The sequence below is a fragment of the Manacus vitellinus genome, unplaced genomic scaffold (assembly GCF_001715985.3).
Source record: "Manacus vitellinus isolate BGI_N305 unplaced genomic scaffold, ASM171598v3 scaffold_7_pilon, whole genome shotgun sequence".
Classification (NCBI taxonomy): Eukaryota; Metazoa; Chordata; class Aves; order Passeriformes; family Pipridae; genus Manacus; species Manacus vitellinus.
In genome coordinates, this window is record NW_021940813.1 from 21,339,979 (window position 1) to 21,351,962 (window position 11,984).

Here is an 11,984-nt window from a genome sequence, read left to right on the forward strand (position 1 = left end):
AGAGATAACATGCTAGCTCAGAGCTGCATGCCATCAGCACCCAGCAGGAAGTTTTGGTTTACTCTGCAGCTGCTGTCAGCACTGCCTAGAAGATATAAATATATACACACATTATATATAGCTTTGACATCCTGAGTGTCCAATGTGTCTTCATGTGAAAAAGTTCTTCTGGTTGATGCTGTTGCTTACTTTCCTTGTTCCAGAAAAGTACTACTTCAAATATACTAGTATGAAGGTCTCAAAGCATGTACTCAAATGCTTTAGAGACTAGGCCATTTCCAGTAGACTAGTCCTTTAAAACATGTTAAAACTGTAAAGTTTCTTTTTTTGTATAGTTTATGCCACATTTTTTTTAATTCCTTTGAATTAACTGATCCAAAGAGAAAACGAACAAAGGCAATCTGTAGCATCAGAAGATAAGGAGTAATAAATAACTTTCTGCACCAACCATGAATACAACAGCAACCATGCTAGGTCAGACACAAGCCCCTGACAGTGAAGAAATAGTCAAAAGCAGATGGCTAGGGGAAAAAAAAGAGCTTCAAAACATGGCAAGCATATGATACTTCTCACAAGTATTCTTCCATCTGTGGCTCATTTGTTTCTTTAAGTTGAATGCAATTTCCAAATAACTTCTCTCGTAATCATCAAATTGGAAAACTGGAAATGTTGAACTATTTGCCATGAGCATTTACATAAAAAAGCCAATCAAGTCTGACAACTTCTGCACACCCATTTGACAAGACTTGCGGATAAGAACATGAAAGATTTAGACTAGACTAAGCAGCTGATTTTTCCAAGATAAAGAGAGGTGTGAATGTACAGCCAAGAGAAAAAGAGTCCTCCCTGGAATAACTGATTTGCACTTCAGTCCTAGCTTGGTAGAACAGGTCAGGTGTGCACACTGTGATTCACTGAGTGATAACAACACAGAAACATACATTTTAGAGCACTGTGGCAAGAAAATTTCATTCTTCCTGGGAAAGTGAGAGAAGTAATGCAATATCAACGCAGTGATGAGTGAAAATGACACATATTTTAAATAATTCAGAAGATGCACAATTAAACTTGTGTCGTACTAATATCCATCCATGCTTAACTTTTGATAGATCACCACTACTGCAGATATTCTCATCAATCACTAAAGTCTAATCTTGTACAAACAAAACTCTGTATTACAGGAATAAAGCTTCAGTGGCTTACACTGCTACAGCCAAATGCCTGACCCATACCAGAACAACAAAAACAATACAAACCAAACTACAAGTAATATATAGGGGACTTCTGTTGAGATAATGGTCCCCAAAATAACATTGATAAGCAACAGCAAAAATGCACATACATTCACATACTAAATATAACGCAAACTGAGAAAATTAAAAAAGAAGATGAATTCCAGTTTACCTGGTTCAATTATGTATCAAACTAGTAAAGTAGTTACTACCAAGCACCCCCATTTTTCTAGGCCAAATCTTCCATATTTCTACAATGTACATTGTACAAAGTACTATTAAGGTATTAAGATGGATGTCTTGAGATGGCACTCATTATTTAGGTAGGTAGGATGGATGCATACTTTTGTCATATTGCCATATTTTAAATCTCCTGGATGATTGTTTCTTGTTGGATTTCTCTATAATATCTGCACACACGTAATTGAAGAAAACAATGTATCTGTATTTGATAACCATGTCACTGCTTCATAAGAATGCAGTAGTAAGCAACTCAAGTTAATAAACAGACAAAAAAGCTAAATTTTAAAGTCCTCCTTACTACATAAATTCCAAGCTTAGTTGGTACCCACCTGGTAGAGATAAGATAGTGAGACTATAGAGAGATAAGAGCCACAGGCCAAGGTCTCCAGTTGTGGCTAGCGAAAGCATAAGGTCCGCACAAAATAAAAATAATAAATAAATAAATTATGCAGGCTTTTGAATCCCCTTGTGACTTAACATCAGGGTTACAAGTGTCCACATGGTCCCTTCCTTCTTCACCTGGACAGGAGAAAGCATATATAAGCCCTGGGAGCTTCTATTTGTTCCAAGGTTAATGAGACTCCACATGCCCTAAAACAGTCTAGCGCCCGGTCTTAGCAACTTCCAAGTCAACAGAGAGGTGGTGAAAGAGTCCACACCTGCCTGTGAAACACAAGAGAAGGGACAGCTGAGCTCAATGCTCACTCCAACAAGAGAGAAGGACGAGGAATACATGTTATGCCTCCCCTGGTAAAATACAGCAACACTTTTCAACAAGTGTTCTACAAATACAGCTTCAGCAATCCTGCTACAGAAGTCCTGCCAAGTCTTAGAGAGCAGCAGAGCTTCCACTGCAGTGTTATGCAGGCAGCAGCATCAGCAGTGGCCTGCTCCAGGGTACTGGGAAGGCGATTGTTGAGTTCTGAACACTTGTGTTGCCCTGAGACAGGAATCACCTGGGTGCTTCATCTGGCACATGGAGAACCCAACTCTGGAGCTTTCCAGATGCCACGTAGAGCTGGTAGCCTGAAGCCTCAAATAACATGGACTAAAATACTGCAATAAGAATAAATGATTGAAAAAAAAGGGTTCTAAATGCAGACAAGCCTTGAAGGGACTTATTTTTTTGTGTATGATAAAAAAAATCAGAAGGGTGTAATGGAAATTACCAAAGAACAACATCACCAAGATAATTCTGTTGAAATAAAGCCCACTATTAATCTCCCATGTGGGTCTGGCTTAATAGAAGCAAGCAGCAATTGCCCACAGGAGACTTCCCACAGTAAAACACATCAATTCCAAAATGGAAGTCGATTTTTTTTTCAAAAATATTGCAAAGGACATAGAAAGTATGTTTAAAACAGAGCTACTGGTACAAAGCTTTCATCATAGTTACAGACTAAGAAATGCAAGAAGCAAAAGTTCTTAAAAATCTCCTTCCCACCCCCAAATGTGTTTCTGCATAATTTCTCGGCAGTTTCATTTCTCCTCTTCCTCCTTCTCAATTCCTGATGCAGGAAAAGCCATTTTGGACTAGGTTGTGACACGAAGTGACACAGCAAATGAACTTCCCTCCCAAACGTCACCAAAAGGAAACTGGAATATTGCACGATGCTGTGGCTCCACAAGTTTCACAAGGACACATAATCAGCATTCTTCATGTTGCCACTAATAAATCTTCTAAAATCCAGCTAAACATGAAAATAAAAAAATATTGAACAAGATTATTTTTCCCCAAGATCAATTTAAGGAGTAAGAGCGTTTATAGACCTCACTTTTCTGGACAGTCTTAGTCCTTTACATGACAGGGGGGAGCTTCCTGACTTAACAATCAAGAGCAAGACATTCATATGACTACACATGACCACAACCCATACTCCTTCCTGCATCCCGGAGATGCTGCCTGCCACAATACAGCGGGCCAGACAGCCCCTTGCTGCTATCCCAGACAGAAACTGCCTGCAGCCCGTGCTCTCTGTGCATTAATTCCTTATGCTCTTATTGCTGTGGTGAAGGGGAACGCCACGTCTGAACGGCTGGTGAGCAGCGCGCTTTTGGAAGTCCAAGTCTGACACCAGCTGATATCAAAAGGATACTCATCGCCACACATCGAGAAGGGATGAACAGAAACTGTAAGCTCTCTAATTCCTACCTGAATTTGCCGTCAGTAGCAATCTACTCGGGCAAAAGAAAGCAAACCGGCGCCGCAATCTTCCCTGTGCATTCACATTTCGCAAAGCAAGTCCAAAAATACTATAGATGAGCAGACGTAAGGCCCCTTCTGGCCCGTCAAAATCGTATTTCTTTTCAGACTTTGTCCTACTGCCAACCCCTATGTTTCAGGCGACTGACTTTACCGTAGTGCCAAAACAAGGCGCTAAGCACCAGGGCAGGGTTCCCGGGGCCGGCCTCCCCCGCCAGGGCACCGGGGGACCATCTCTCCATCTCCCACCCGCCGCTTCTCGGAAAGGTGAGGCTGTCCCGAGCCAGGACACCAGCCCGCAATCTTTCCCATCGACAGCTCGTACATTAGGGCAGAACCAAAACTAGGGAAAAGAAAGCCATAGGCATCGTGACCCTGGCACAGAGGGTGCCGGGGGCAGCGCCGCTCTCCTCGGACTCGGAGGACAGGGGCAGCCCGCCGGCAAACGCCGCCCAAATTCTTTAGAGTCCCGTTCCGCCAGGAAACGCCGGGAGCCCGCGGGGCCAGAGCCCCCCTCCTCCGGGCCGCCCCCCGCTCACCTGCGGTGTCCCAGATGGAGATGTTGTACGGACCCCACTGCTTCAAGTAGAAGGCGCCGCCGACGGTGCTGACCGTCTCCTGGAAGCGCCGCTCCATGTAGCGGTGCAGCAGGGAGGTCTTTGCCGCACGTTCAATTGTCCCCGCAGCAGCACCACATTCCCGTCCGGCTTCTTCATCGCGGCTCGGCTGCTCGGCTCGGCTCCCTGCCGGCGGCCGCTCCCGCCCCTGCCCCCGCACGCGGCCCGGCCGGCCCGGCCCGCTCCGCCCGGCGGAGCCCGGAAGCGGCGGGACGGAGGGCCCGGAGCCGCCTCCGCCGGCAGCGCAAACTTCGGGGCTCGCCGGAGGCCGCCGCGATCAGCCCGACTTACGGCTCCGGCTGGCTCCTCCTCCCCGGGCCGGCCCCGCTCCCGCCCCCACCAGGGGGAGGGACGCGGGCGAAGAGGCGGCCGGAGCTCCGCGAAGCCCGAGCCCGAGCCCCCGCCCCTGCCCTGCCCCGCGGGAGCCGGGTGATGTGTCCCGGCCGCCTCGGGCTGGGGTGGCCGCTGCCGGGCTGCCGAACAGCCGCCACTCGCGGGGGCATCGACTGAGCCTTCGGGGGATGCTGCTGCCCCCCGGGCTGCCTGCGTCCTTCCCGCCGGAGACACCGCAGCCACCAGCTCCACAGCCCTCCTGGAGCCCAGCCGAAAGCCCGCTCATCCCGCTCGCCTCCCAGGGTGTACGTGGAGGGGCGGAAAGTTGCTCCGAAATTAGGAGCACAGTCAGGTGCCCAGCTGCTGTAATTTGGGTTAATTCCATTTCAGGTGACAGAATTGCAACCATTTAAATTACCCAGAGATCTAGCCTATCATTTTTACATCGGTCATTTTTGTGCCAAATAAATCTGGAAAAAAATATTTTAATAGGATATAAACATGCTACAAATTTGGAGCAAATAAAGGGATAATGTGTACACCACATCGTGGAGGGAAACAACTGTTACAGGATTTTTAAGAGAACTTACGAGTTAATAATTTTCTCTCCCTAGCAGCACTTTTCAAAATAAATAGATGCACATCCTCATTCTTGCATGTCTCATGTTGAAACTCTTACAATTTCTTTAGCCAGTCTAGGCTTTGGATTTATGAGATGCTACGATTTTTGTTTACCTGCTAAAAGGGACTAGCTGCGTAGCAGTGTGGGGTTTTAAGCCATGCCTACTTAATTTTGCTTATTCTGCTTTTACTGCTCATATTTGTGGTTTTGCAGCTGTACCCAGTGATACATAATTTCAGTTCAGAATCAGATATACTCCAGATATTAAAGTACTGGAAATACGCAAAGAGAGAGGATGTTAAATTATTTGGTAAAAAAAAATCTTACAAGTGACTCCAAAATATTAACATGAGATGTGATTCAGGACTATGTGAAATACTATGTGAGGGGGAATTGTTATACTTTGATAATTGTGTGGCAGTATTTTTCTGTGGCATGTGCGGCCTTTGCTTCAGATTCCCATCTCAATCCCAGAGCTGGTAAACATATTAAATCAAGGTGCTTCTCTGAGGCAGTGCAAAGCAAGTAGTGTTTTTCCAGGTGCTTGGTATGAAAGTGTAAAAAGAACAGACATTCTTTTTGCATGCATACTTCTCGCAAATTCCCAAGTGCAATATAAGTTACATCCTTTTGAAGTGGCAGATGCCATTTCAGAAAGTGAAAAGAAGAATTTGGTATAAAATAGTTTGGACCATAAGGATCTGCACCAGCAAAAAGGTCCTGAGTTTATGTACTCTCACCTTATGCATTGTATTCTGTCTGCAGAACAAACACCTAAAAGCTTAAACACAATAATTGATTTACATCAGTGCTTTTGCTACCAAATGCTAGCAGTTAAAGCACTAAAGCAATTATTTCTGAATTTCACCAAAATTCTGCTGTACTTGAATTATTTTCATGTACAAGTGAATTGTAGGTCTTTCTGGTGTTCGAAACAGGTATCAATAATTTCTAACAGTGATGCAGAGAAGTTAGGACAGAAAACAATTTCAGTAATACGGTGAAAATGCAACTGGGATTTTAGGGTTTGTTAATAATAAGCCCTATAAAAAGAGAAGCCCACTCCCTTCGCAGATGTTTTCCGCAGTTTCTTGAAACACATACCTAAATCCCCACATTTTTGACTGTGTGTATTAACAGCTAGCAGCAGTCAGACAGACAGGGGACTCTCCTGAAAGTGCTAGCAACTGACTTTGACTGACGGCAATGTACTACTTTTGTATGTTAACCATAGCCTAGCTAAATGAGATGCCAAATCCATCTGGTCCAGTACTCATTTGGACCTGGGGTCACAGTCCCTCACTCAGGCAGGGATGTGCATTATCTCAGTAGTATGCATCTCCCATTCACCACTTAAAGGATTACCTCTGTTGCACAGCAATCTATGCCTAATAATCAGGTGCAATAGGATTGGAGAGTACTGGGTGTTGTTTCAGATCCCTGAGAGAATTTAGGAAAATTATGATCTGGACAGGTTCCAGGTATGTAGAAGGGCTCCTGAGGTAGGCCCTTAAAAACTCAATTTGTAAAGTCCTCAGCAGTCTGAGATCCCACTGACTTCAGGAAAACACCTTCATTAGGCACAGCACAGTGTCCTTGGTTATTACTGCCAATGTCTCCTTGGATGAATGCACTCCAATCTACAGCATACAATTTAAGTCGCCTCTTGTTAAAGTCAAATGGCTCAAGATAGTCTGTAATGCAATATAAATAATAACAGAGCATATGTGAAAATATTTGGGAAAACATTAAGAGCCTTTAATTTGCTCTCTAACGCTCAGATGCATTGGCCTGTTGCAAGATAATTTCCCAAAATCACTGAGACGTCTGTAGCAAGAGATCTTCACGGTAGAAGTATGGGCATGAAGAATGTCTAAAGTGCTCGATAGGAAGGAATATGGAATACTTTGCTGTCTAGGTAGTGCATGTATGTGGACTGCACGTAGTGTCTGGTCTTTGTTTTTCATTTTTGAGCATCTGAAGAGGCCTTTAATTACAGTGAGGTTGTTCATTAATCTTCCTGACACCATGAAAACATGGTCACCATGGTTGGTCTCCAGATATTCTGAAATTCAGACACTTGGGCTAGGATACAGAGGTGGATAACACATTAAAGTTTCTTAACCATTTCTGTGCTAGAGTAAGACCCTCTCAAGAGTAAGAATGTTAGCCTTGTACATAAGCCAAAAACCTGAGCCAGTAATGACTGTACTGACGTCAGGGTAACTCAACCTTTCTAGTCTCGCACAGTATGAAAAGTGCTTAATGTTGCAGGAGAAAATTAGAGCCTGTTTATTTGTTTCCTTGCCAGCCTTACCTGGGTATTTATATACATTGTCCTGCCTATGGGCCCCATTTGGTCTCCAGGCTAACAGTACTTTGTAAGTTCACATGAGGTGAAATGTTTGCCACAGAACAGGGTTGTTTTTTGCTGAGCTGATCTTATTTTGGAGACAAACTGAGTAAGTGATTGAAGGCATATGTCATGTCAGCTACTAACTGCTGCCCCCAACATGTCACAGGTGTGCTGTGGCCTTTGTGTTCAGCACCATAACATGTCTCTTTCTTTTGTCTTCCAGCAGTGCCTCTGTCTTTTGGGATGTTGAATCTCCATGACTAGATGTGTGCTTTCTGGAGATACTGCAGGGGATCTCAATGGGATTGTTTGTAATGATAAAGGCAGTACAAACTGCTGAAAGAAACATGCTGCTTTTTAAAGACAGATGAATCCATAACTTAGAGGCATGTATCTCAGTTATCTAGTGAATCCTAGTCAAGGTTTTGTGAAACAAGGAGAGGGCAGTAAGAGAGGCTTATCCCTTGTCCTCAGTACGTGCTGGCACTCCAGTGCTTTGTTGCACCTCTTCATGAAGTATGAGGTCACTGCAAAACCTACTAACAGGTACCAGTCGGTGAACCACGGCAATTTCTGTTTTTGTTTCTGCTTATTGCCTTCCTTTATGACTTCTTTCTTCTAAATGAGCAAATGAGTATGCATGCTCATTAAACAGAAATATTTGCACTCATCATCTTCCAGACAACCCTAACTAGACCTCACTCTCAAGGTGCTCTCTTTCAGGCTACAAAGCCTGAAATATGTAGACAGAGCAGTGGCAACATGATGAATAGCCTGAAAGAGTTGTTCATCACATAGCCACTGCTCTGCCTACATATTTATCCTAAAATATTCTAGGTTCTTCCTCTTCACCCTGCATATTAGCCCACAAGTCAGATGCCCTAATCAAGGGATATTGCCCTGTACTGCATATCAAGAGTTAGTCTGTCTTCTATAGGGTTGCAGTTCCATACCTTTCTCCCCCTCCTTTTCCCAGCCTTTTCCTTAGGCTGGCCCTGGCTTCTGCTTGACCATTCCCTGTACCAATTTAGCTTGATGAGCTGATGAAAAACTAGCTCAACAGTGACAGTGAGTAGTTTTCTGCTGGTTTTGTGATCAGCACAGAGGAGGCTGACGATTGCACCCATGGAACTTCAGTTCCCTGAGGCTTCAGTTGGTCAGTGCTGGCTGCTCACAGACCTTTACTTTCTCTTGGCAAATATTCCTGCTCTGCCTCCTCTTCAGACCTTGCGGGTTTTGGAGCACCTCAGTTGTAGGACTGTTCTCTTTCACCAAGATTGGAAAAGCATATCACTGTATTAGTCAGTGTCTGAACCACAGCACCCTGAAAATGACATGGGTAAATCAACCACCTTAAGATATCTTTATGACAGAAAAGCCTGACCTGAGTGACTAGAATTTGCCTTTGTTAAAGAAAGTTGAACAGAAGGTCTTAGATGGAAACCATGAGGCAACCTGAGCTATAGATACAGCCACCGAGTGAGCAAAAGTGAACTCTTCCCTAATGCACAGATGCTAGAGATTCAGATGCAAATAGGAGTTCAGGAGGAATTCCCCACACAGGTCTTCCACAGGAAGTTAGTTTAGCCTTTGTTGTTCAACTGTGAGTCAAGTTCTTAAGTCAGCTTTCTGCAGTGAAGAATCTGAGTTTGGAACAGCTAGTGGCTGGCACTGTATGGAAGGAGCAGCCTTGCTGTGCCCACACCACCAGCCAGCTCAGTTCTCTCCTTACTCATACTTCCCCCTCACCAAAATCACGTATGCCTACAAGAGATTACAGAACTATGGCCTATAAAAAGATGTATTAGGTTTTCACTCTTCCTAGCACCATAAAAGACATGGAGTAAGTTAGCTAGAGTTTGCTTTAGTTCTTATAAACTCATCAAGATTCTTGTCCACGATAAACAGACCCAAGGATCTATGAGACATCCTATAGACTGCAGGAGCCCACAAATGGGAATCTGAGTACAGATTTGGCACAATCAGATGGCATGATCCTAGTGATTAATAAGGACATGGGAGCCAAAATGAATGCAACTTGCGACCTTTAAATGTGAAGATATTCTCATAACACAGGTTTGCGACAGTTGAAAGAGCTTAATTTTCATTTACAAGTTCAATACTGTCATCACATGAATTGTTTAAAAAGTGACATATATAGAAGAACAGACGTCTGTTTTCAGTTGAGCTCACCTCATCACTACTGATATTCGTGCATATCAAGTATCTTTTGCATATTATACATTAATTTTAAGTCATTTCTCTAGGCTACAGCCATAACTATTCCCTGTGAAGAAACTCACATGGTACCAAGCATGCCATCATTGGTTTTGGTCAGGAAGAAAAGTCCATTGAAGAGTGTCACAGACAAATTTGCCTCAGGACAAAATCACATTGTCCTAGTTCTGGACAGGCAGGGTCAATTTTTGCAGTAGCCAGGAGGGGGCATGGCTAGGACCCAGAGGTTATTTTATACCACCTCAGGTAATTTTCCAGGGACAGGGGAAGAGGTCCCTTTCGGGTCATGTAGAGTGGAGGCGCTCTGGGGTGTTGTCAGAGGTTTCCTTGCAGTGAGCACTCACCTTCACCTCTCATACACTTTGTTATTAATACTGTTGCTTTTACTGTTCTTTTTCTTATTTCATTGCTGTTTCCAGTAAATTGTTCTTATCTCAACCTGTGATCTGTACTTTTTGTGTCTCCAGTTCTTCTCCCCATTGCACAGCAGGGGAGGAGGTGGGGGGAGCAGGGGAGTGAGCTAGAGTTGGAGTGTTTTGCTGGGAATACTAAATTGGGGAATACCATTCCTAACACACATCCAGTCAGGAGTTATGCTTTGTCCTCCCTCCAGCCCTGTTACTACGCTTTTATTTCACCGCTTGGCTGGATGAGACATTGCAATCTCCTTTTCTTCTTCCTCCTTGAACTCCTCCCCACCCATACTGGCAGTATGCAGAGGGAAGTGGGATTTCTCCTCCTGACACTTGTTAAAGGTCAAAAAAATTTGATTGAATTTGCCAGGAAAGAGCAGCCATCCTGGTTTTATCCCCTTAAAGAAAGATAACCTTCAAAGTACAAACTGATCACTGTGAAATGAAATTTATCACAACGATTTCTCCTAAAAGCATTGCACCCCTTCATGGGCTCTTTTTTCATCTGCCCACGTCTGGCCCTTGGGTGAGAGATGCACCAGCTATTGGTGGATAATGGAATTTACTTATAAAGGAAATACTACTGCAATTAGGAGTATAAAGATAGTAATGATTTACTTACATGTATGAAGATGGACTTCAAGATTAGGTGGAGAAAGGATGACCAAAGTGGAATTTAGAATATGCAAATATAATTGATACTAGCATGTTTTTGGAGAGTAATACTGGAAATTTTTGCCTAAGTTGGTAGTCTTCAAAGGAGAAACTTGCTGCATAAAATGTTCCAGTCCTCTTCTAGACCTAGTTTAGAATCAGAAAAAAAGGAAGCTGTGATGATTTTCTTAGTAAGAGTTTCTTCTGTAACAGAAAATCTTTCCCTCCTAAAATATGAATGAGAACTTCCTAGCTGCTTTCTAAATTTTGTATAGAGAGAAAAACCCAAAATATTTCAGATTTGGGTTGATAGTTGTTTACTTGGACTTTCACTGTATCAGACATTATATCTAAGTACTAAAGACTACAGAAACAACACTAAGGTTTATTAAAATAATTTCAAACGCGGTATGAGGGCAACATCATTACATTTGAAACAATACCATACTATAATATCCTGTAGAGAGTTTACATAATTTCCTATTTTTTCTGCGTCTTTAACCATATATTTGTTATTAAAATGAAGTGCACCACTCTCCAGCACATCCCTATCAGAGTGTTTCTGGGAATTAATTTCTGTGTCATTCTTTTGAGTGCATTTTTAATTTCACCATTTAAAATTTTCCTGTTGATTGATCTTAGGAAACTGTTCTGTTTTGCTTCTATCCTTTCTTTTTTAGAAACCACATTTTTCATCATTACTCACCTTGGGTAATCCTCTGGAAATCTTATTGAGATCAGTGAAACTATTCATAGCCAAGGTATAAATAAGTATGATGGGATTTGACCTTCAGTCATCTCAAAAAATATTATCCCATCTAATTATATAGGGAAAATCCTGCTCTAAATTCAAGAGCAAAAATACTTTAAAATTGCCTCTGACAAACAGTGTCTAGTGTTTGCAGCTGAAATTTAAACTTTTTTCTCCTGGTATAATCCAGTTATCTTCTATGTAGTGCTGTTATAAGAAAATTTGATGCAAGTAATGCTTGCTGAAGCAGTATATTTTTTGGCGCTTGGTTTCTGAGTTGCTAGGAATTACATGCTACTATTTTGACATCCTTCCAGACTGT

At 42.9% G+C, this 11,984-nt stretch overlaps 1 protein-coding gene across 1 annotated transcript in view; it reads right to left on the reverse strand.

Moving 5' to 3' along the window:
- The window catches only part of RAB20 (RAB20, member RAS oncogene family), a 30,122-nt gene extending 25,728 nt beyond the window's left edge, over nucleotides 1-4,394 (reverse strand). The window contains 2 exon segments of the mRNA XM_018084392.2: nucleotides 4,218-4,341; nucleotides 4,344-4,394. Coding sequence (XP_017939881.2) covers nucleotides 4,218-4,341; nucleotides 4,344-4,394 — 175 coding nt within the window.
- Nucleotides 4,395-11,984: the final 7,590 nt, after the last annotated feature.